The 26,232-nt window shown below is 48.3% G+C and overlaps 1 protein-coding gene across 4 annotated transcripts in view; it reads right to left on the bottom strand.

Moving 5' to 3' along the window:
- Positions 1-1,437: 1,437 nt before the first annotated feature.
- The window catches only part of LOC147882264 (structural maintenance of chromosomes protein 6A-like), a 150,043-nt gene continuing 125,248 nt past the window's right edge, over positions 1,438-26,232 (bottom strand). The window contains exons 26-31 of one of the 4 annotated variants that reach the window (XR_015543942.1): positions 11,124-11,181; positions 10,765-10,862; positions 10,583-10,677; positions 2,345-2,407; positions 2,060-2,127; positions 1,439-1,929 (exon numbers count right to left, since the gene is read on the bottom strand). Coding sequence is in view for 2 of the 4 variants with exons in the window: in XM_087401568.1 (XP_087257694.1) it covers positions 2,350-2,407; positions 10,583-10,677; positions 10,765-10,862; positions 11,124-11,181 (309 nt within the window). In the remaining 2 variants the exon portion in view is untranslated. Of the gene's footprint in view, positions 2,128-2,344; positions 2,408-10,582; positions 10,678-10,764; positions 10,863-11,123; positions 11,182-26,232 lie in introns of all 4 variants that reach the window. The other 3 variants (XR_015543941.1, XM_087401568.1, XM_087401569.1) reach the window with 3 other exon arrangements.

Below are 26,232 nucleotides of genomic sequence, written 5' to 3'. Positions count from 1 at the left end.
ATTGAGGGACACTCACATGACACCTCCACCATGGAATTTGCTAACTAAAGATCATGTAAAGATCATGTATGAAATGGGATTGATATTTCTTTAGCATGGCTTACAAATTTTGAATAGTTGCTTTTAGTCACCTCTATGCTAGGTATATTGTCGTATAGATTTTTTCTCAAAACCACAACCACATATATTATCAAGTTTCAATATGTTTATTATGTCATTATTTATTTGTTTGGTAGGTATGGAACATACAAGGATTGGAAATAATATGGTGCATTATGATATCATGATCAACATTTGTATGTAAAATCCTTGTACTAGAGTCAAATCACATGAGTAAGATATCTATTTAATCTTCTAATTTGGCTCCTAAAAGCGACTTATATGCTTATTACAATTTCATGCCTATATATTATGCATGGTGAGGAGAGTTCATTGAAAGACACCCCATGTTTGTGGTAGACGTAAAGCCTTTCTTTGATGAATTAAAGATGTCAATTGAAGAAGATATAATCTATCATTTTCTAATAATGGGAAAGAGCAATAGTAAAGAGGGTAACACGTGTGTGTAGGGGTTGAGAAGTCCTCGTGTTTTATGAGATGAGCCTCACCACTCTAAGGCCTTTCAAGTATTTACTTTGTAGAGTAAGCGTACCAAGGACACTAAGCTAGTCCTCCATTTATATATATAGACCAAGCTATGCAATAATTAGCATGTAATCTTGAATATGAGATGAAGGATTAAGTTGCCGTTTCACATATTTGACAAACTGAAAACGTAATTGCTTTGACGTTACATTTTTGGCTTTGTAACCTATTATGGTACCAATATAGCTAACTCTCCTAGAATCAAATAATGATATTTGTGGTGGCATGAAACACCACATATTATGTTTGGAGTGTTGAAATTTGACCAAACAGTTCAAGGAGATCCTAAGGAGGTTTTTATTATTTGCTGAATTTCATGATGAGCTTAGCAACAACTGATTAAAAAATAAAATTCATGATTTTACTCGGAAGATTGAAAGCTGACCCACATACTTCAGAAGCTTGCCTCAATTATATGCTCTTATTTGGTATTCAAGTTGATAATTATATGGTAATTATTTGATTGGGGGATTTACCAATTTCCAACAAAGCTTATTAACTGGCAAAGGATGCTATATCTCTAGTTTGACCATTCTACAGATGACAAAGCCTACAACACTGTTGGGTGCGCTGTAAGTATCAGGTATACCTCTCAAGCTTAAGTAGATCCAGGTGTGAGAATACATGCTACCGGGTAAATCAAAAAAAAAAAAAGGGAGGGATGAGGGCTCAAATAGCCTGGGTGCTCAAAAGGTAGAGAAATTGCTTTGTGGTAAAAGCTGCCTCGCAAAAGAGATCCAAATGAATAGAATAGTGAATTTCGAAGACCGTGACATGCCAACCAATGATCAAGCATGCAAGAAGCAAGTTTACAAAATGAAATTAGGAAACGTACTAGAAGTCCATTCTCATTGACTCAGTGAAGACCCTCACAACAGCTGCCCGAAAAACCATGTAGATAAAAGTTTTCAAATCCAATACATATACATTAGGAGATGAGATGTCTAACCGATGTCTGCGGGCAGAAGACCCAACCAAATCAATGGTACAGCCAGAACATCAATTTACTATACACCACCTGTTACAGCTCTAAACAGCTGCTCCACATTCTTTGAGTACATGACTTCTATTTGAAATGGAAGATAACCACCATAAAATGGTTTTTCTAGTTCCCAGCCTCAAATAATGACTCTGTTCTTCCAGACCTCCACCAAGTATGACAGCTCTTAGAAAGCTTGTGGAGATAAAGAGGTTGCACTTGATGTGCATTGGATATTCACTCTGTGTGCTTGGACCCACTGCAAAAGAGCAGCACATAATGTAAGGTTCCAACTATTGTCCTCCCTGCACAAAGCTCATATTGGAAGGAGAGAGAGAGAGATCCTACATCAGGTGTACAATAGGCCGATTGTGAGTGACTACAAAATCCTTAAACAAACAAAATATATCATGCTTTAAACCAAAATTCCTGAACCTTAGGTTAGTTGAAGCTGCGTTACAGTGGCAACATAGCACACGAATATATAGCACACGAACGTTACCCTGAAGACACCAGAATTGTGAACCGTGAAAATGCTGGAAGGTTCCATAACTACTTCATATTCTACTTGAAAGTATTTAAGAGAATGTAGGATATACCTCTTGCGTGTGAACAGAAGCACATACTGTTTTCAAAGCTCTAAAAATAAGAATGGAGATCCATTTCAAAGCATCCTTTGTAAAAACAGCTTTAAGGAATCCTTATATTCTATTAACATGCCTTTGTCAAGGCCGAGGGGCAGCCAACTGTTGTTTCTTCACTCGAGGCCCAGCCTTGACCATGCTGCAAAATTTGAGACATGCAAATGCTGTTATACAATGTCTTTATAAACGTTTCTGAAACTTAAAACAATTGCACTTCTTAAACCCTCAAAACTAGTATGGCTTTGCAAAAACGTTAAGGAAGAGACGTAATCGCAGTGAAGATTTTCTTTTCCTACTCCTTTCTTTTTTGTAGTAAGGAAGAAAAGAACAAGCGGACGGGGGGAGGGCGGGGCGGAGTTGGGGGTGGGGGGAGGGGAGAGAGAGATATTAACGTCCACGGGAGGCCTCGCAGGCCTATGGGACAAAGTGACACCAAAAAGAAAAACTCATACAAGCCACAAGGGGCTGAGGCAAAGGGCACGCTAAGACCCTTTGCTGAGTACTGTGCTGAAATGAAGAGAGCTCAATGGCTCAAGAAAAATGAAGTACAAAAATATCATATCATATCATATATGTGCTATCTGCTGTCTGGAGCAGGCTGAGAACTAGAACTGGAACTGGAAACTCAGAAACCGAAACCCGGCATTGTGGTGGCTCGTGTATGAGCGGTAAAAATGTCTCGAATCTGAGTCTGTCTGGCTGTCACATGCTGCAGTGTTGGAGGGGGGTGTGGTCGCCTCGATCTTTGAACCCGCTGAGTTATGCTCAGAGTGACCCCTCGTCTCAGGCGGTCCCCTCTGAAGAAAGCTGTGATAGGGCAAACCTCAATCGAGTGTGCTCTGGGCGCTCTCCGTGTTGTGGATGGCCTCTGCAATCCGTTCTCGCTAATCCAGACTGCCCGCATAGCAGCTAGCTCCTCCTCCTCCACCCCACTGTGTCCTGGAGCTGACTCGAATGCATAAAAATCTGTGACGTGCTGCTATGTGTGGTCAGCCTTTGCATCCTATGGTGTGATCGCCTCCTGCTGCTATCTGATATGTCGTAGCAAGGTCTCCTTGTGTCAGCGCATCTCAAGCAGATAGAGCCCGATGTAGACTTGATCATGGAAATGGATTAATCGTGATAGTGGGTCGAAGCCACTCCCATCCTGCTAGAGACAGTGGTATTGTCCCCGGATCTCGTAGTAGGCTACGCAGGTGCAAAGGAAGTGTTCCTCTGTCTCAATAGCGTGCAGGTCCGTTGCTCTCTAGGTATATGTGTTGCTCTCCCTATCTCAATCCTTAGCTGATGGGATGAAACCTGCATTTGCCAAATGGCGATCCTCAGTGCATGTGAGACTCTTTTGTCCTCGAGATATAGGGGTTTGATGATGAATCCCTCCTCAAAGACATTCACGAAATGGTCACGGTAGAATTGTGTCTTGGTGAGGAGCTCCTGATCTCCCCCCCAAGCCTGAGACGTGTGGAGCTGAAGAAGATCTAACTGTATGATATGGTTAATCTCATCTCGCGGGATCGAATCAAGGAGTGCATCCAAACTATACTGAAAGGGAGGGAGCCTGTCCATCTGAATCCCGTGTCTAGCAAACCATGTGGATATACATGCATACCATGTGTCCACCCCACCCTCAGCTAGTCGTCTCGATGACTCCAGAGCCAACCTCAGTAGTCTCCAATGAGATAAGTAATAGACTCTATGGATGAAAGGAAAGATGCCATCAATCTGTAGTGGGGTCATGGCGAACTCTGCCTGTACTATCTCATGCCGGACTAAGGGCTTGCTCCGAATCATCCTAGATCCCATGGTCACGTGTAGCCGCTCAAATCTCTTCCACATTGCTATCGGTGGATCACATCCCCAGAAGGGTGCTACATACATGACAGTCGGTCGCACTAGCATATTGAAAAGCCAGCACTTCGTCAATGGATCCTGGAAGTGTGCCTGGAAACACTGTCTCTCCAATCAAACCAAAGCACGCCGTCCCCGTATGAGTTGTGCCAGGGCTGCATGTGTCATAGTGAAAAGGCGTCTTGTGAAGACTGCTCCCAAATGTGTATGACTGCACTATCTCCACTGGCTCGACTCGATAAGTGAAACTAAGTTGTCGGATTACTACATGTGAGGTGTTGAAGACCATAACCTTGGTCTTTCCAAGGTTGACTGTTAGGCCTCTCTCTATAGAACACCTCTAGGGCCTCCAAGTGTCTCTACAGCCCTCTATTGAGGATGAGATAAGGACTATGTCATCAGCGTATAGCAATATCTGTATCATGAGATCGGGCAGTAGTGATCCTTCACCTCTTAGTCAGTCTATAAAAGAAGTAATCTCATCTAAATACAGCCCGAAGAGAGTCGATAAGAGGGGGCAACCCTGCTTCACTCCGATCGTACTCTCGACCCAATCCGATAGGCCACCTGGGGCACAAACTCTGCCTCTCACTGACTCATATAGGCTCATCACCCCCATATCAGTGTCTCTGGAATCTACAGCCCCTGTAATCTCATGATCATGCGGGATCGTGGGACAATGTCAAAAGCCTTTCGAAAGTCTACAAAGCATGTGTAGACTTTCTAGTGTCTAGACCTTGCCTCCTCAATGATAGCCCTCAGAGTGAAGATGTGATCTAGGGTAGAGTGTTGTCTCCAGAATCCTTCCTGTCCTAGTGTCCACTGCCCCTGAGCCTCTATATAACTGCTAAGGTCCCTCTCTAGAACTGATGCATAAGTCTTGGCCAGAGTGTGACCAATCATAAGGGTTTGATAGTTCCTTGTCTCCATAGGGTCCTCGGCTTTGTGTATCGGCACAATAGTGGTGGTATTCCAAGAAGGTGGAAATCCGTGACACACAGCCCGGTTGAACATCTGTGCTAGGATCGGGGCTAGGACCTCTTGTCCATGTGCAAAGTGCTCAGTCCGGAGGCCCTCGTGGTCATGCGCTCTCCGATTGTGTAGATGGTGAAGTGCAGCCCATACATTCTGTGTGGTGAACAGATGACAAGTGGTGGGCCTAGGCATGGAGGACATATCCGACGGTGTCTGCATCTTGGCATCATAGAGGAGGCATGCATACGTGTGCCACACATCTGGGTCAAAGAAGGGGATAGGAGGCTTCCCCTCTGGTAGGAATCCCCATCCAATGGCCGGGTCTCCTCCAAACGATCTGGCAATCTCATCCATCCTATGCATGAGGAAAGCCCATCTCTTATGACGCATCAATCGCTGATAGATTCTCTATGCCTCAGGTGGCGTCAGATGACTCAAAGCCTACTACTGTGTGAAGTGGGCTCTCGTCTCTCTGCACTCGTCTCGTCGAACCAAGGGCTCTGAGGCGGTTTAATTAGCTCGAAGCTCACTCAGTATACGCTCCATGTTAATCCCAGGAGCCTCTTACAATCCCTTTTTTTTTGGGGGGGGGGGCGGAGATAGAAACACCTGAATTGGGTTCCCATCAGAATAGAGGATCAATAGATCCTTTCTTGACAGCGATTCATCCTTCCTGAACACAGCATACAACTCTCTATCGTACTGCGCTCTTCGAGTGTGCTTGTTCCCCCTTCCCCTCCCCCTCCTCTGCCAACAACGAGTTTTTGGAAAGGGACTTCGATGGGAGAGAAAAGGAGGCGTTAAGAGACCCTCCTAGCTCAACCCTGGACACTCTACGATCCTTCTTCGAACCTGCTCTTGTCGCTGGGGGATGAACAAAGACATTCCATAATCCATTACACGCATCTTCCCATCCCTGGCCTGCCCGGATCGGGTCGTGGGAAAAGATTTGATAGCAACATCCTGTACCACTGAGACAAGGGTGTAGGAGGCACTGGTGAGGGCTATGTCATCTCCAAGTAGAGCCGGGAGCTCCCTGGTTAGATGGCTCATGTACACTAGGCCAAGAGCACGGTCAAAGTGGATTTGAGTGCAAAGGGGCGTGGGGGGAGCTCTCCCTGTGGATGTCATGGTGGTGGAGATATGGAAGGCCAAGTACGAGTGGTCAGCTCCGAGGGGGGGGCGAAGTCATGTATCTGTGAGACAAAGTCTAGTAGGCCTAGTAGATAGTTCACTGTACTAGATCCACCACCATGTGGGAAGCAAGTGAGTCTCCCAGAAGATGGCGAAGCAAGTGAGTCTCCCAGAAGATGGCCATCTATGAAGGCCATTAAAGATAATTAGGTCGTGGATTGCCCCCAGATGTCGTCCATATCCTGTCACCTGTGGGGCATCTACAAAATGCCTTACTATCCCAAGCTCAGCTGTATCTAGTTCCGGGACTATGTGTGGGTCTCTATCATCATCTGAGAAGTCAAGTAGGCCCACCTGTCTATTTCTTGTCCGTGCATTTAAGTCCCCCAGCAGGAGGGTGTCTCCTTGTCTGGAAAAATCCGTGATGTCATCATGGATCGTCTCATATGTGACTCCTGTGGGCAGCGCCCCAAGTATGAACATGAATGGAGGTTGCCCAGTGTGATCTGCCTATCCGTTTGTTGTTGAGTATGGTGTGCCTCAGGCTCTGGATCTCTGCTGCGTCTGTTGTGTCAGTGACTGTGCGGTCTGTGTGATTTGACTTGAAGAACTCCATGATCCTTCTCTAAGACAAGTCGGATAGTGTATCTAAGGCTTGTCTTTGCATCCTTAGTAAATGCTCGTTGTGTCGAACCGCTCATGGATGAAGGCAGCAAGGCACCCCTGGTCTGGATATGAAAGAAATCTGGAGAGGGGCCCAAAACCGTCCCTAAAGAGACAATGATCTTGACCACAAATCTCGTAGTACACAGGACATCTGAGCACGAAGTGCTCCTCTGACTCAACCTCCTGCCGATCGTATAACATGCATAGGCGGCCCTCTCTAGGTATCCCCTAAGCTCGCCCATTCTCATTACGGAGTCGATGCGATGAGACTTGAAATTGTCACAGATCCTCTCAAATGACCTGGTTGACCTTGTGGTGCCCGAGTGGGAAAGATGGGGTGGGAAAGATGGGGCATCTAAGCTGTACTAAAAGGAAGGCAATTTGTCTATGTGGAGCCCCAGTCTCTCAAACCACCTAGATGTTTGTGCATACCAACCTCTCTCACCCCTCCATCCACGAGGCCCATGGAAGAGGACAGAGTCAACCATGGCACCCTATCTTGTCCCGATGTGCAAAATCTGTCCTATCTGACGCGGTGTAAATAACTGACGGTCTAGAATGCCGCATCTAGATGCAGTGGAGAAGCGCCAAACTCGACCTGAATGATATGATGTGGCACAGATGGCTTGCCTCGGATCATCCATGAGAGCAAGAGAATCTGTAGTCACTCTACTACAACTCAATCTGTGTTTGAAAGCTCTGGCCCCAGCACGGGCTACCATACATGCCTACTGGTTGGACCAAGGAGTCAAAGAGAAGACTCTTGGTCTGGGGGTCTTGGAAGTATGAGTGGAAGCATTGTTTCTCCAGTCACGCAAGTGAGGCATAAATCTTGCTCAGACGGGCCTACTGCATCTAACTGTACACATCGACTAATGCACTTAGTGTATGAGAAGAAGGGCATCTTCGTAATCCTCGTTGAGTGCCCTGCTCGAGATGGCCAAGACCACTCACCCGAGTCCCACTACCTCCTGTAGGCAATGGATCTCCCATAACCAAATCCACACCGAGACTAATCCTACCCCAATGTGGCTGGTACTAGGTCAATGGTCCATCCCTTGCCAAGATGACCCATAACCCTAGGACACCGGGCTAGAGTGCTCTTCCTTCCTTCCTTGGCCCCGTCCAACCCTGGGTCTCCCTCTACCTTTGGTTGAAGTAAACCTCCTGGCTCCACTTTGTAGTGCATGGTGTAGGAAGTGCTCAGGACTCAATGCATCCTCAAGGGCACCCTAGTCCTACAAAACAGCCCATAGCAACTCAAGGGATCTTAGGCTTTTTACAAAACGTGTTGGGTACGGGAAGCAATGAATACAAGCTAAAGGACTTGAGTGTACTTGCAGATGGATAATAAAGAAAGTACAATTGTGGCCAATATATGGCCCAAAGGTCAACTAGTTGACTAAGGACTAAAATATCCTAAGTGAACTAGGTGTACTAGGACTAAATGTCCTAATTGGCCTACAAGACCATACCATGACTAAGTTCTAGCACCCCCGCCCCCCTCCGATGGTATGGCTAAAGTATCATGTATACATCTTAAGTATACTTGGAAACTATATCATGGTTGCATATAGCAGCCTATGATAGTAACAAGGATATCAACATCATGTAAGAAATGGTACCAAGTGTGAGGCATGCCAAAAAGCCTTAAACTTGGGCCATGGTAGAGCCTTCATAAAGAGATCTAATAAGTTATCCTTTGTGGAAAGGTAGGAAAACTGTATATCCCCAACTAGCAGTCGCTCTCGAACATAATGATAGTGTACCTCAATGTGCTTCATACGTGCATGAAACACGAGATTATGCGCAACAGCCAAAGCACTCTAGCTATCAATGTAGATGATTATAGAAGTGTTCTGGCTGACACAAAGATCTGAAAGTAACTTGCATAGCCAAACACACTCTACTGTAGCTGTGAAGGCAGCCCTGTATTCAGTTTCACAATTGGAAGTAGCAACTGTAGGCTGCTTGTTGAACCAAGATATGCATGAAATAGTTGCCACTGTGCAACACACGCGTGTCATAACAACCTAGCCAATCACTGTTAGTGCATGCATGCAAAACCAGTGAAGACTGAACACCATAGAATGTCAATGCTGTGTGGCCTCAAGTAATGGAAGACCCACTTCACTGCCTACCAATGCTGTGTGCTGGGCTTGTGCTTGTACCTGCTTGACCTGGGAAACGGCATACTACACATAAGACCTGGTATGACATAATTAAATAAAGCAGCCCAAAGCCTGTTGGTAAAGATTGGCATCAAATGGGGCACTCTAATGCTTCGGAGGAGAAACGAAAGATCCTAAAAATAAGTACTATAGTCTATGCTCTAGCCAATACAAAACATGATCCATATCGGATCCAAAAATCTGACAAGCATCATGCATCATGCATGCTCCAAGAATCACTCCTCAACATCATCAGCATCCATGCTGTCATATGTCTCCTCTGACTCTTGAGTGTCAGCCTCAGATGAAGATAAGAGAGGATCCTGCTCCTCTAGCCCTGCTGAAGTGGAAGCCATGGATACGGCACTCGACCTCTGCCTCTGAGAGTGGGTGGAAGAGCAAGTGGTGCGGGTCGATGCTGTCAAATCCTCGTAAAGTAAGGAGTACAAATCGCGCTCTTCCTGGAGCAATGGAACCAAGCCCTTGAAAAGATCTATTCTCCAAGAAACACAATCGATTTATGGAAAGTAGGCAGTTTAGGAAATAACTCTTATAATTACAACAGAATACTAAAGATAGCAAAGCTAGGCTTATAAATGCAAGCTAGGCTCATTATATGAAAGGTAGTTCTCAAGTGTCTAGATGTGTCGGCCAAGAGCAATAGCTTGGTGGAAAAGGCATTTAGTATGGGACACATGTTCTAACTATCAAGCGGCTTATCTTTCCTCGACGTAGGCTGTTAAGGAAATAACTCTTACAATTACAACAGAATACTAAAGATAGCAAAGCTAGGCTTATAAAGGCAAGCTAGGCTCATTATATGAAAGGTAGCTCCCAAGTGTCTAGATGTGTCGGCCAAGAGCAATAGCTTGGTGGAAAAGGCATTGACCATCATTGTTGGCCCTCATGCTTCGGTCGAGTGGTTAGTATGGGACAATTTCTAACCACCACCTCTGACATGCCATGTGCAGTACAAACCCAGCACATGACCGCGGCCCTCTCATAAAATTCCACAATGACTCATATGACATCATCCTCAGTCCCTAGGTCCCATAACCACAAGATAAGTTGAGCATGTTTTGGTCAACCTCCTCCCAAATTCAACAAAATAAAAATGCTCTTCAATTGCTATGTTTGGCCTCCTCTATGATGGTCCATAGTTTGAATATGTGAACCAATCCCGCCTCAAGCTTACCTTTCATGTTGCTTGATACCCTTTCCTTGAACGTACTCATGATGTACATCTCTGATGCTGCCCCATATACTTTGGCCATTGAATGACTAGGGGTCTTTTGATTTGTGGATGGGGATGACGGTATTGACAGTCCAGGATAAGGGAATGGCTGTGCATAGAATTGCACTAAAGAGCCTATCCAAGATCGGGGCAAGTGTTCCTAACCATTAATTATGAGTTCCACTTGAAGTACTCATGATCCTTAGCTTTGCTATTCTGCAGTTTTGGGATGGCATGGGTGCGCACAACTAGAGAGAGAGAGAGAGAGAGAGAGAGAGAGAGAGACCTTATGTCATGCGGAGTAATGAAGATCCATTGAGATCCATGTGCAACTGCAAATTCCACTAATGCATCTAAACTTATCTTCCTGCTCACTGCATCCTGTCAGCATAACATTTCGTACGAAACATGGTTAAATTGCTATTTTGATTCAAAAAATGTTTTGCACAATTCCAGTAATAAGATTACCATGAAAACATCGAATTCATCCATTGCACGGAATGGAGCTTCTGTCATTTCTTGCAAAGCCAATGTAAAACACAGAGTTGAAAAAGAGCGCTCCCCACCTAAAAAACAAGCATACGGTCTTTTAGTAGCTGGATCAGGACAGTGATGTGTATTCCAAAAAGGAAAAGTAACATTTTATTTGCATATAACACGAGGCTACCCAATCAGGATTTTAGTAAAACTGCATCAAGCATTATGAACAACTATATAACCATATTAGACAGCAGTACTGCAACGGGAACAACATAGAATGTGTGAAGTTAAACTCAGCGTCTACATGATCCCTTGTGTACATAATGAAAGGAGGGGTAAGATGGAACCAGATAATCCACGGGTGTCTTTGATAATGTTATTGGAAGTATCTTGTGGCATTTGAACCTGCAATAAGAGTCATAAAATAAAACATCAGATTCTCATCAAGGGATGTTCTAGCATGAATGGCAGTCAAATCCACAGTTGAACATTTATATAAAAATTGAGCTAACGCAGTCCAAAAGGCTGATAGCTTGTTACGTAATCAGTCAGGTTTCTTCTAAACATATTTCTTGATTACATGAGCAGTTCCAGAAATAAGATGAAGATTACTGATATCAAAATGCATTTCCATTAAATATCATCATGCTTACTTTCATTGGCTGTTATAAGACCAAGAACATGCACTGAGATGAACACTACAGCCTTTCCATTATGAACATGGGTCTTCACATGCCTCCTAAATAGGGCACATCTATACTACATATACTCCAATCTCTAGACACATTTTGATGCTTGTCCAATGCTGCCCTAGTTTCAACCTGCTTATCAAATCCGTTGGAGTTCACAACTGTCTTGTGCGACCTCCTGTAGCCAGGATGATCTCATTTTGGCAGGATATCCTACGAGATTTTCATCCATCCAACTCACATAATACATCAGTTTCCCAGGCTTGGCAATGGAGAGTCAAGATCCAGCCTTTTAACGATGGAGAGCTATAGAATTAATACATGAGAACAGAGAGCAGAGATAAACACATTTGGTAATCAACAATCTAGAAGAGAATCTCTTCTTTGTGGTTCCCACTACCTTCTGACAGCACAAAACAAGCTGCCTGCTCCCTTTGACCTAATTAGTTCTTCTTGGCTTCTTACTTTGGAGGAGTATCCTTTGGCTATCTTCTATTTCCTCGGACTGATGGAGAAAAGAACACCTCAAGAAGTGTAATCTCAGAGGTTTAGTGCATCTGCAAGAGGTTTAGACGAGCGAAGATCCTCAAGCTTCTCTGGTGTTCTTGCAATTTCAGAGCCATGTGACTTCTCATACTTTTTCCCTGTCACATGGTGCCACTTGATGGGTTCTCTCTTCTCAACAGAGCTCAACGATGCCTCCCCCTCTCTAAATTGGAGAACCTGACCTTGCTTGATCTTAGCCTTGCTGCCAGAGGGCAAGGCCTTCTTCAGCCCCTCATCTTATCCTCAGGTATACAAGCTGGTTGCAACTCAAGACAAATCCAAGTAGCAAGTATTTACAGAAGAATCCCTGATGAGTGGTGTAACATAGATGGGTTTTAGGGCCACTGGTACAATGGAGATAAATGTATCCAACCAATTTGTTCCACTAGATGCAAGAATGTGACATGTATCCCATTGTGCGATGCTTTGGTTAGAGAGCTGAGTATGCCTTTCATGCATAGAGTACCTTTGGATTCAAATGTGAGGCAGAGTCAATAAACACTTTCTCTCTACTATTGACCCTAGACAGTTTCTCCGTTGATTGAGTTTGATGGGATTCTACAATCAGATCCTGATGCCATCATGCATATTGCTTACGATTTTTATGCCTCCTTTCTTACTGCAGACCTTGACACTCCTTCCAGAGATGATGCCAGGAGGGATTCTGGTGCTATGCTTGATTCACTTACAGAGGGCCTCATTCAACTTTGGTTACCAAGCATCTCTGGTTTGGACATATGACAAAACAGGAAAGGTGGAGCCCCGTCTATGAGACATAACAAAACAGGACAAGTCTTTCAAACCTTTGCCTGAAAGGGCATGGGAGTGCCCTCTTGTCTCATAGACGGGGCTCCACCTGAAGATCGGGTTTTGCTTGATCTCAACCTCCTAAATGTCAGATATCCAGCATAGTCTCTTATCTGAGAGTGATTCCTTGTCCCATCTCGATCCTCTGTTAACGTGAAGTATTCCTCTGCTGAGAGTGACATATAAAGCATAGCCTTTGATTCCAAATGGTACCCCATCTGCTCTGAATCCTCAGACTATGTGAAGAAATGCTCAGCTATTTAAGAGCAATCCTCAGTGCATGTGGCAGGACTCACATTGGTTGGGCACAGTGGGGCAGTGGTTCAGCAAGGTCCTTTGGCCGTTGTAGCAGACTACCTAAGGAGACAAAGTCAAGGCTTGATGCCCTAGTGCATTTGCGAGGGGCAGGGCAGTGGATGGGCGAGATTGACTTAGCCATTCCTGAGTCCTGGTGGGAAGGACTTCACGTTTGGAGAGACAGGAGATGATTGGGGCAATTTTCCCGTAATGGTGTTCCGTTAAGGATGATGATGCAGCACGGCAGCATGCACCCGGCTTCTTCCGTGTAGGACCTGGAGGCCTACTTCAGCCACTCATTGAGAGTGATCCCGAGATGGATGGGAGTCTTGATGGGATACACTCGCAGATGATCAAAGTGGTGGGACGGTTGGGGAAGGAGTGGCACATTGACCCTCCCAGTATCTCAGAGCAGGATGCTTATAGATGGCGCCTTTGGCTGTGGGAGGGTAGACCCCTGAGGGACGTCCAGTGGGATCCGGGAGAGTGGTTCTGGTCCTCCAAGGGCGGCTTAGCTGAGCACGTAGATGAGGTGCCCTTCTTTTCCAACACCAAACGGATTGGTAGGAGGCTTCACATGGACTTGTCGAGGTGGATCCCCTTGAGGGAGAGACATTGGGTGTTCCAGAGAGTGCCTCGAGATGTGCGCTCCAAGTTTTGGACGTGGTTGTGGTCCAGCTTGCGGCCGAGAAAGATCTCTTACTTCTTCTGGCTCGTCGCTCACCGAGGCTTGCCCATCGGCCCGTGGTTTGAGCACATGCGAGTGGAGGGGCAGTGCCATTGTTGCTCTGATGGTGTCTTGGAGACTATCCCACATTGTCTGTGGAGCTGTCGTAGCGCAGTGAGGATTTGGATGGGAGCCCTCAGGATCATGGCACGTATGCAGAGTCTTCATAGAGACCACACCTGGGGGATGGTGGCTTGGTTGACAAAGGGAGGACATGCGTTTCAAATTAATGAGATCTCCCCAGCCTAACGGATATAGGGTCAGAGCATCTAGAGGATTGCACTCCATGAGGTAGTCCCCTCTGATAGCCTAGCTTCTCCTCCTAGGGAGGACAGTGTTTGGGAGGTGGTAGCCAGCATCACGGCTTGGAACATTTAGGTGGTTCGCTGCAATCTTGTGATGGGTGAGCACCCGGTTCCACCCGTGGTTACCCTAGTTGCCATTTGGCAAGATATCATTTACACTTTACGGTCCACCTGGGAGCGCAGAACTCCAAGCTCCAGGGCGACTATTGAGAGGCGTGCTCGTTTCTGCAAGGCTTGGCTTGCAGGTGTTTTCTACATCTTCACTCCGCAAGGGATTCACTCGCTATATAGTCCCCCCACTTGGCTATTAGCCCCAGTTCCAGAGATCCCCTAGGCAGTGAGCTGGGTTTCTCTGGAACAGGCCGGTTTCTTTCTTTCAACCTTTTTCGGTTTAATCCATACTCAGCACCTTCGGGGCTGCTGTCTTGTATGAAATCTTTCAAGCATTAATAGAAGGTTCCTTTCTTTGAAAAAAAAAAAGAGCCATCATCATGAATAACATCAGTAGCAGAAGTAATGCCCTTAAAAGAAACAAAGTAGGAATGGCGAGGTTTTCTTAAAGCCAGTGGAGACTGAAAAACTGTCGACTAGTGAATGGTTTCAGCTCGCAAAGAATTACCCAGTAAAGACTGTAACGTCTGCAAGAGGCCTCGCGGGCCTATGAGACAAAGTACACGCCAAAAAGGTAACTCATACAAGCCACTGAGGGCTGAAGCAAAGGGTTCACTAACACCCTTACTGAAAGCTAAAAAGCTATAGGCTAAAACTAATGAATCAAGTGTCGAAATGCTAGAGTAGCGAAAGCCAAATAATGGATGAGTGTCAGGTGCTCAAAGCTAGCACTCCTAGTACATGCTCAGGTTCCATATATCTAGGTTACCTAGTGGCTCTTTGATGAGATGTGAGGAGCTCTCATATCTGTGTTTGTCGAGCTGTCTCGCAACGTGGGGGAGGGCATGGTCTCCTCGATCTTTGGATCAAGTGGGCTACGTCAAGGATGATGCCTCGCCTTTGGTGGTCGCTTCTAAGAAGGGCTGAGATAGACTGAACCTCGATCGTGCGTGCTCTAGTCCCTATCCGTGTCGCACAAGGAGTGTGTGTATCTCGTTTGGCAGCATCATGGTGGACTCTCCCACTGCAAATCCATGATGCTCTCATCTCCTCAAGCTCCTCTCCCTCAGCCTGCTGACCGGTAGCTGACTCAGATGCATATAGAAGTCAATAACAAAAGTATGCAACTTGTCGATATCGGTGACCTGTGGCATCAATCTATGTTGCTCTCTGATCTGTCGCATCAATGTGTCTCTCCGTCGATGCATCTCAATCAGGTAGAGCCCAACACAGAGCTGATCGTGAAAATGGATCAGCCGTGTAAGTGGACCAAAGCCACAAGCCCCTCCTGAAAGAGGCAGTGGTATCGTCCTCGTATCTCATAGTAGATTGGGCAGACACGTAGAAAATGCTCCTCCGTCTCGATCTCCTCCATCTGGCATAGTGTGCAAGTCCTGTGCTCTCTGCAGGGGGGAGGGAGAGAGAGAGAGAGAGAGAGAGAGAGAGAGAGAGAGAGAGGGAGATAGCACAAAATCAACGTGCCACAAAGAAGAGGCATCGTCGAATATCATCTAAGTGCTACGCAATACAATGCAAGTGAAAGTACATAATGTCAAATCCGAGCCTAAATACAAAGTAAGCTAGATGCAAGGAAACCGCCCCTGGGTGCAAAATGGGGGGATGAGTACAATATGTCAATGCAAAGATACAAGTCCATGTATCACGGAGTCTGAGAACCAAAATAATACTGGAAATCCTGTCCATCGACTCTGCCTCCTGCTATGAGAGTACAAATCAGAGCAAAAGTGAGGTGAGCGGCTGGTAGGGCGAGATCTCCATGAGTGAGTCTCCTCCGAAAAGCTGCCATCATCCTGGATCGTCTGGAGATGAAGTGGCGAGTACGTCCCCTATGTAACAAGATCCTGCGGCGTCTACAAACCATCTCATATGTACATCCACAAGGTGGAGGCATGTGTCCTGTGTGAGCTCTGACCTCCTCGTGCTCCTCTTGATACCTGTCATCTGGTATAGCGTGTGTCTGAGCTCTATCGGGCTGGGCTCTATCACGCTCCGGTCTGTGCTGATGGTCTCTAAGGTAGTGTCGTCGAAGCATAGTGGCCTCCTTGACATAAAGAGCTAGGCAATGCTGATCCTCATAATCCATCACTCGTGAGAGAGGTCCAAAGCCATCCGTGAAGAGACAGTGGAATCTCCCTCTGATCTCATAATATAGCGGGCATCTGCAAATGAAGTGCTCCTCTGACTCCACCTCTCCCATGGTGCAACAAGGGCAGATCCTAGTCTCTCGGCCTGGACGCCGTCCATCCTCCATGCGTCGCATCCTACCAGCCTCTATCTCGAGCTGATGCGAAGAGACTCTAAGCTGGCCAAGGGCAATCCTCAGTGAGTGGGACATGTGGATACCTGTGTAGCCTGGTGGAATGACAAATCCATCCTCTGAGATCTGAAGGAAGTGGTCATGATATGTGGCCATCTTCGTCGGAAGCTGCGTGGGATAAATCCAAGTGCGGTACGTATGAAGCTGCAGCAAGTCTGCTCTCGTGACCTGACTAAGCTCGTGGCGAGTCAACTCGAGATGAGGGGCATCTATGCTGTATCGAAAGGGAGGCAGTCTATCCATGTCTAGTCCAAGAGATGTGAGCCACCTAGTGAGTCTGAAGTACCAGCAGTATCGGGCCCCAGATCGTGCCAACTCCATAGAAGATGCAAGTGCTAACCATGGCAACCGAGCTCTGCCTGCTGCTGAGTCTCCAAACTCCCTAACCCTGTGCAAATACATGACCGACTGAAACGCTGCATCCAATGCAAGGGGAGTAGCTCCAAACTCTGCTAGCATGATCTCGTGCGGAACTGTAGCCTTGGCCCTAATGGGCCGAGAGAACATGATGATCTGTAACCTCTCTACTCGTCTCCAATCTGCAGCGCCAAGGTCTCCTGCCTAGAAAGGAGCTACATACATCGCAGCTGGTCTCACCAATGTGTCAAATAGCAGGGATTTCGTATCGGGATGCTGAAAGTGGGACTGAAAACACTGACGCTCAAGATGAGCCAACGAAGCATACCCTTTACTAATCCTATCTCGTGCTGCATATGTCATGGTAAAGATCGGTCCCCTGAAAACTGCCCCCAAATAAGTGTACTCTCTAACAAGCTCAATGGGCTGTCCGTCATAAGTGAAGCAAAACTCATCCGTGCTGTAGATACGATCAGAGGTGTTGAAAACCATAACCTTGGTCTTGCCAAGGTTTACGGTCAATCCCCTGTCCTGGCAAAACCTGTGGAGTGCCTCAATATGTGCCTGGAGGCCCTGAGCAGTAGAGGAAATGAGAACCACATCGTCCGCATACAGGAGGATAGGAATGGAGGATCCTGAGAGAGTAGAGCCCACACTGCCTATCATCTGTACGAACATCTCTAGCTCATCAATATATAGTCCAAAGAGAGTAGGAGAGAGCGGGCAACCCTGCTTTACCCCAATCGTGCTGCATACCTCCTCTGAGAGCCCCTCACGTGTCCGAACCCGACCAGTGACCCTCTCATACAAAGCCATGATAGCCCACTGTGTTTCTCCACTGAAGCCCATCTCGCGAATCCTCTGAAACAATCTGAATCGCGGAACTGTATCAAATGCCTTCCTGAAGTCCACGAAGCAACAATAAAGCCGTTGCCTTCGTGACTTCGCCTCCTCTACTAGTGCCCTGGTCAAGCGTCGAATGATCCCTGCGAAATCCAGCCTGTCCTCTGGCTCTGAGTCCTGTCGTCTCGGCATGGTCATTTATACGGCTTTCCAAAACTGATGCATAGATCTTGGCCATAACGTGGCCAATCATGATGGTCCTGTAATTCGACGGCTCCATAGGGTCCCCCGACTTGTGGATAGGTACTATGGTATTGCCTAACCAGGACTGTGGTAGGCCTGTATAAACAGACTCATTGAAGAGACAGGAGAGAACAAAAGCTAAGGTATCAATCCCATGGATTACATACTCCGCTTGCAATCCATCATGATCCTTAGCTCTCCCGTTCTTCAATCGGTGGACTGCTGCACGGACACTCTCCGGTGTGAAGAGACTAGATGAAGCTGGCCTAGGGGAGTGGGATAAATCGATATCTGGCTGATCTGGAACATCGTATAGAGCTGAAGTATATGCAGACCAGACACGTGGATCTGTGAGGGGGCTCTGAGACTTCGAGCGGAGGAATTTTCTCCAGAATTCCTTGGAGTCACAGCTGAAAAGCAAGCTTCTTAGCTCCTTCTCATTCCGGGCTAGAAATTGGCGTTTCTTGCCCCTAACCAACCACTTGTAGTCTCTCTTGGTTTCGGCAAGGAGGGGAGACTTCTCCTTGGTCTCAAGGTTGAGTTTCCTGTGGAGTTCCTTACACTCCTCGTCATACCAACCGTTGCAAGGAACAAGACCAACCGGTGGGGGACTAGACGAATGACATGTGGCAGGGAACGACATGTGAGCGGCAGAAACGAGTGAAGTATGTACAAGTTCCCACCGGTCCCGCGTGGATGGTAGAGCATCTAATAGATGAGGACGGAGTAGGCGGTTGAGGTTCTGGCTATATACATCATCGAACTGGTGGTCGAAATGAACCTCGTAGTAGGGTTGGCGGTCGTGATAACGAGGGGGAGGTGGGTCATGGGAGACATGAGTCAAAGTAAAGTGGATGAGTGCATGGTCGGCAGAGGGCATGAAGGGGCTAACAGTAAGGCTATGGATGGAAGGGACTAGAGTCGGGGGACCTATGATGTAGTCGATCACGCTAGTACCACGCCCAGAAGCAGAAGAGAATGTAGGCATGGAAGACTGTGGCCACCTGGACAAGCCGTTATAAATGACCATACTGTGCGAGGTGAGGAGCTCCAGTAGCTGACGTCCCTGATCTGTGGGCTGTACTGTGCAGTCTGATGAAGTCCGACAGAGGCTATCATCGTGAAATGCTGGGAGTATGACCGGATCCTCCATGAAGTCATAAGTGAAGGCCTGTCTGTCTGAGGTCCTCGCGTTGAAGTCTCCTAAAAGGATGACTTCTCCGTGACGTGAAAAATCTGCAATGTCTGCTGAGAGATCCTCAAATATGGACTGGCCTGGTCCAGTGGAAGAATAGGTCGACTGCGCCGGGGGGAAGTAGCAAACTGCAATAAAAAGATCTCGCTGAGGGGCCCTGCGGCAGATGCGTACCCACAAGAATCGGGCATGTGAATCTGCTCTCTCCACTGTGATGATCCGATCGAGATGCTCTCTGTACAAAATGGCCACTCCTCCAGATCCTCTCACTCCAAATGTTCGGGCGTGCTGCCTGAAGGCAGATCTCCATGTATACCCTGTCACTCGTGGCAAAGGTCTCTCTGGACTCTCGTGTGTCTCCGTGAAAAAGATGATATCTCTCCCAAAGAATGCCCCCCGTAGATTGCCTGGTTGTGCTGTAAAAGAACCATTACAGTTCCATACAGCGATGCGTAGACTATCTGACGGGTGGTGTGTCCCATGGGCCCTGTCCCGTCAAGCGGATGGGGCAGGAGGTGGAGGTGGAGGTGGGGCTGTATCTGCTGGTCTGCCATCTCTAAGCACTGTGGGAGCACGCCTCAAGGTGCCTGTGATGAGTCTGCCATCCCTAATCACTGTCCACTTGCCCTGAGCTCGGGCTGCATCTCTCTGAGGCATGAGCGCCTTGCGCTCCTCAACCTGTATCTGAGTCAGATCCTCGTCCATGGAAATCTGTGGGTGGTCTCTGAGTGTCCCTCTCCTCCTGAGGGCAGCTAGACGTGCCTGGGCATCTCTGAATCTGATAATGAGGGGCTGCTCTCTAGTAGGATCCCTCCCGACTCTATATGCTCCTACTATGCCATGATCCTGTACTCCCAATGTCTGAGAGACAAAGGTCACAGCCTGTGTCATCGTGGACTCTGTCGCCGAGAGCAAGATACCACGAATGCGAATGTTGAGGGCCTTTATGGCCCTCTGCTGTGACTCGACCAATGTAGCTGATACAGTAGATCTCTGAGGCTGTGATGGCTGACGGCGGACGACATCCACCCACTCTGTGGCTCTCTGGACCTCTGTCTGAAGGGAGGTCAAACGCTCCTCAACCGCTGCTACTGCTGTAGTGGGAGATGTATCCATGTGCTGAACGCGAGTCTCGATCTGCTGCACTCGCTCTGTGTGTCCATGAATCTCTCCAGCAAGAGTCCTATGGGTCGCCTGTAAGACCTGAAGATCTGTCCTAATAGATAAGACCTCCCGATCCTGCTGTGTCACTCGATCAGCAAGAGATGCAACCTAAGCTGTAAGTAGAGAAATGGTCTCGTCCTTTCTGTGAAGCATCTGAAGTGCAGCTCGGAGATGGGTCTCAAAGTGCTGAAGCTCTGGCAGGATGTGGCGGCAAGGACAAACAGTGCAAGGCATGGAAGGAGAAAGAGAGGGAGACAGGGGGGAAACCAGTAAGGTGGGTAGCGGGGATGAAGGAGAAGGCTGGAAAGGGGGAGAGAAAACGGGTACCGGGGAAGGAGAGGAGGGGATGGGTAAAGTCTGTAGAGAGGATGAGGAGGAGGTAACCTCTGGCAAAGTAGGTAAAATAGGCAACAAAGGGGAAGAGGTGACAGAGGGCTGTGAGAGGGAGAGAAAAAAGGGTGGAGAAGGGGTAGGAGAAGAAGGAACCTCAGAGGGGAGGGGTGAAAAAAACTGCGGGTACAAAGTAGCTATGGGCGAAAGATGAGATAATGGAGCTGAAACCGGTGAACCTGCGATTGGGAGTGCGAGCACTGCGCTGGGCGGAAGATGGGACAATGGAGCTGAAACCAGTGTACCTGCGACTGGGAGTGCGGCAAGTGCGGGCAGTGCGCTGTCCTTTGTAGAAGATGCGAGTCCTCTTCTACTATAGTGCAGCATCTCGGTCGTGGCGGCCATTGATGTTGCTGCTGTTGCTGCTTCTGTAACATGCTTGACGGTGTCGGCCATTTTTAATTACGGGAAGCCGGCAACATTGAGAAGCGGGAAGAAAAGTTGGGGTTGGGGCTGACCCCAAAAAAAAAAAAAAAAAAAAAGGTGGGGTTGGGGCTGCCACACCAAAAAAAAAAAAAAAAAAAAAAAAAAAAGGGGGGGGGGGTCGGGGCTGCAAGTGCGAGGGGGTGAGCAGGGGGGGCCGGGGGCTGCAAGTGCGAGGGGGTGAGCGGGGGGGGGGCGGGGGGTGAGCGGAGGGGTGAGCGGGGGGGCTGAGCGGAGGGGTGAGCGAGGGGGGGGGGCTGAGCGGAGGGCTGAGCGGAGGGCTGAGAGAGAGAGAGAAGAAAGAAAGAAATAAAGATATGTTAACGTCCACGGGAGGCCTCGTGGGGCTACAGAATCAAGTAACTCATACAGACCACTGTGGGCCGGGGCAAAGGGCTCACTAAGGCCCTTGTTGAGTACTAAAATGCTATACTAGTACAAAATAGCAAAATGAGAGTCGCATGAAGATATCAAGTGCTCAGAGCTAGAGTCCCAAGTGCATGGACCGGCTCCACGTATCCAGGCTCCATGATGGCTCTCTGAAAGAAAAGAAAGAAAGAAAGATCTATTAATGTCCGCAGAACGCCTCATGGGCTTATGGGACAAAGTGCAAAACATAAATCCTTACATCATCTAGATAAACTAGAGAGGGTCGAGGAGTGCACATGGCAATTCAGCTCGAGCTTATTAAAGCACAATTCTAAGTTGTAGTCCTATATCAGGAAGGCCTTCATTACATCAGTTTAAGACTAAGGGTCTTTAGGATTAGAAATCTCGGATTAATGCTATTCCATCTCGATAGCAACCCCAGTCACCCCGCCTAAGGGCACCAACCTTAACTTGCTCAGTATCGAACCAGGCTAAGTGGCCGCGGTACCCTTGAAGGTCATCACAAGGATGCAGGCCAAAGCCATAAGTAGGGCAATGAAGAAACAGGCAAGGAAGGATAATCGCCCCTGTCGCCGTAAAGCCCTGAGGTTTCTCAACCCCCGCAAACCGGTCCAAGAAAGCCATACAGGTAAGGTGATGGGGTCGACCAAGTGCTCTTCGATGGTTCCAATGAGGAGATAGCCACCCTCACCACCTCCTCTACCTCCAAACGTACTTCCACCTAGGGTGACCCGAGTGTACCTCCATACCCAGTTGTAAACAAGCCAGTGCAGGCCCAAGGACTTGCACCTCCACCTCCATATAAGGAAGCCTATCCGGACCTAGTGCTAGCAAAAAAATATGTAATAGAGGCTCAGAACCTGGTACGGGACTGCTCTTGCCAGTCTCTGCCATACCTTGTGAAGACTCCTCATCAGGAGGGAGCCCTTCCCCGTAAGGGGGACCTCTGAGAATATCCATCTATGTGAGGGCTGCCATTGTCCCCCAGTGCGTGGGATGTTCCTCAGAAGCCCTCGCTGTAAGAGGAGCTTCCAAGGCTCTGCACCTGGGGTGAGGCCACGAACCACCAACTTGCCTAGAAGGACCCTACTCTGCATCTCCGGATCAATGACACCCAAGCCTCCCAATACCTGCGGCATGATCATCGTCTGCCAAGCTACCCGGACCCTAGTGTTCCTCTTGCTGTTTGAACCTGCCCAAAGGAAGTTCCGTACTAACCATCGTAGCTGCCCAATGCATCCTCTATGAAAGCACCAGCAGGAGGCGATATACCAGGCCATGGCAAGAAGGACCTTGTTTGCCACTAAGGCGTGACCTGCTAGGGAGAGTTTGGCTGAGCTCCAATAGAGAAGCTTGCACCAAACACTCTCAAGGACCAGGGCAATCTGCTGCTCCGTTGTGATGTCAATACCCACCAGGCATCCCAGGTATCTCACTCTTTGACCCCGCGGTATCCATTTGAAGCCAAAGTCACTCCCCCACTCACGGATCTCTTGTGTCTCCTCAAAGCTTGTGAAGAAGCCTATGGATTTCGTTCAGTTGATCGGTGCTCCCGAGGCCTCACAATAAATAGGCAGGGTGCCTCTAACTCTCTCCAGAGTTGTTGCGATACCTTCAACATACAAGGCTGTGTCATTTGCAAACTCCGAGTCAAGTAGCTTCTCCTCCTGTTTGATTGGGAGCCTCAACCCTGCGAGACCAGCCACCTGTGATCTCAAATAGTAGCCCAAAGCCTCCGCCACAAACAAGAAGAGGAAGGGAGCGAGTGGGCAGCCCTGGCAGACCGAGCGAGAGAGAGGAAAGGCCTCGCCTATGTATCCTCCGATAGGCATCTGACTAGAGCTCCCTGCATATAGTGCTGAAACTCCTCTGACCCATCTGTCTGAGAAACCCAATCTCCTCATAGTGCCCTCCAAGAAAGACCACTCCACCTTATCGTAGGCCTTCTCAAAATCCAAGAGGAGGACGGCCAGCAGCTGTGACTCCTCCCTAGACCAATCCATTGCCTCCTAGAACATGAAGATGTTGTCCAGAATGCTATGCTCCTGGACAAACCTAGTCTGTGTGTCATGGATGATGTCGGTAAGATGGGGCCGTAACCGCAAACTCAAGACCTTGGCAAGGATCTTGTATGCAATATCAAGCAAAGTGATCGGCCTCCATTGTTGGATATCTGACCTATCTCCCCCTTTCGGGATCAAACAAATCCACCCCCTGCTCAAGGACTGAGGGAGAAGGCATGCGTTGAAAATCTCCTGGCAAGCTAAACGGAAAGGGTGGAGATAATCTCCCAGAAGTTCCGAAAGAAGGCCGGAGTCAAGCCATCCTCACCCGAGCACTTCTGGGTTGGGAGAGCCTTGAGGGCTTCTCAGAGCTCCTCATTTGTGAAAGGCTCGTCAAGTCTGTTGCATAAGTCCTGCGAGACTACTGTCGAAACGTGATCCCAAACTAGCTCTCGAGCCACAAGACTAGCTGGGGTCATCCTCTCCGTCTAAAAGAGATGGCTGTAAAAAACGGTGGTCATGTCTAGAATCTCCTGCGGGTCAGTGTGCGTGATGCCCTACGAGTCCTGGAGACGATGTAGCTGTGTGCTTGCCAATCGGATCGCAGTGGGCTGAAAGAATTGCTTCGTCATCTTGTCCCCCTGCTGCACCCATTGGGCCCGGGAGGAGTGATAGGAGAACTCAGCCCGCCACAACTCCGTGTCTTGAAGCTCCAGACAAGCGCTCTCGAATCTGTCACTAAGTCACTGAGAAATTGGGTCCTGCTCCCCGAGCCTCTCAATGGAGGCGAGGTCTCTCCTCAAAGCCTGCTCACGCTCCTGAAGGGTCCTCCTCTGCCTAAGGGCGTGAGCCTGCAGCTCCTCACTGCTCTGAATCGCATCAGCCACCCACGCAACACACGGTGCCTCTGACCGCTCCCAAATCCCTGCCATGACCTATTGAATCTCCTCATCCTACAGGAGGTCCTCTGGAATGCGGACCTCCTTCTAGGGGAGACCTCGGCGGGGCTGATCCAAGTGAAGTACCACTTGAGAGTGGTCTGACATCGTGGTACCTGCTAGAATCCCAATAGATCTACCTCTGTGTAGTGCCTAATCCCCAACATAGAAACGGTCTAATCTCTCTAGCAATCCATCGTGTCTCCTCTGTCCAAAGGAGAAGAGAGGGCTACCAGGTGTCCTACTGAAATCTAGCTCTCTCCACGGGTCTCTGCCACTGATCATGAAAATGAACTGCTCCCAGGTGCTACGCTCTGCTACTGGCATCTCGAAGAACGAGGCATTGCCCTGCTTGTCTTCCCAAAACCCCAGGTTGTTGAAGTCAACTCTAATAATCCAAGAGTCGACATCCGGAAGACACTTTGACACCCTCCTCCAAAAGGCCCGGCGGTGCTGTTTGCACGCTAAGGCATACACGTTCAGGATCCCAATCCTGGACTCTCCCGTCCGAACTCCCATCCAAATTGCCCGTCTTGAAATGAGCCCTGATCGTAGACCTCTGAAGCCAAAGTCTGTGAGACTGAGATGCACACCCCTCCGCTCTGTCCTACTGTAGGGGATCCCTCCTCTGGACCTCTCCTTGGGAGAAGGTGATGGCATCATCTGATGTCTGCGGCTGAAAACATGTGCTCCTGAATCACAAGGATGTTACCCGCCCTACCACTGCCCTCTGCAACTCTTGCCGGAGTATCAGGTGCTACGGCTGGCTACTACGAACACGGTCATGGAGCCTGTGTACGTTCCAACTCACTATGGTCCAGCTCATGAGGATGGAGGAGTCGGTAACAAGGCTCTTCCGTGAGTGGGTGCCTGTCCTATAAAGATTGCCTTGTGTGATTTTGTTGGGAGTTTAGAGGGCAAGTGATCAATGTCTATGCGGCACCGTACTAGGGTGGATACTAGCTCAATACTGATCTTCCGTGCCCACTTCATCATGAAGGTGGCTTCCACCCCGAACAGCTCCGCACACTTCTGGAGGGGCTAGAAGTGTGCCTGCTCCACCTTTGCCTCCAGCGGCAATCTGATAACCCTTGTCGCCAAACCACACCAGCTCCTCGTGCGTGAAGCTTAACTGAAAGTTTACCTCCGCGCCATGGGCGTACCAAAGGTCTAGTCCTTGTGGCCCCATCCACTCGTCCATCATGAGTGTAATCTGATTTTCAAAAATAGCATCAAACACCTTTGGGGACCACTTCTCCAACCCTATGGAGGCAAACGAAAATCTCCAAACGTCATGTGTCTAAGATCCCACTACACTGATCAAACCCCCCTTTCGAGACTGAAGGACTATGAACGTCATCTCCAATGGTAGAGGATGAGTCCGGAATATCCAGATAGTTCAAGAGTCCTAACCTCCATAAGTCCCGCGGTAAGGGACGCCCAGATTGGAGGTTGGGAGCGGCTGACCGGGAGGATGAGCCTCGTTTCTCAGGATCCCTCCCTGAACAGACTTGTTGCTGCAATGAGGAAGCAGAAGGGAGCGTCATCGTTCCCTTGCCTACTAGCAGGGGTGTCGAAGCAGAAAAACCTGCTGCTAAAGTAGAGAGGGGGGCGGCGAGAGAGGGAGGGGTAGGGACGCGGGGGATAGGGGGAGGGAGGCGGGTGGTAAGAGTGGCCATAGAAGGGGAGG

Source organism: Dipteris shenzhenensis, chromosome 30, assembly GCF_047967505.1.
Source record: "Dipteris shenzhenensis isolate YYH24624 ecotype China chromosome 30, Dip_SZ_1.0, whole genome shotgun sequence".
Classification (NCBI taxonomy): Eukaryota; Viridiplantae; Streptophyta; class Polypodiopsida; order Gleicheniales; family Dipteridaceae; genus Dipteris; species Dipteris shenzhenensis.
The sequence above is the reverse complement of the archived record's forward strand: the minus strand, read 5'-3'. Positions and strand labels throughout refer to the sequence as shown.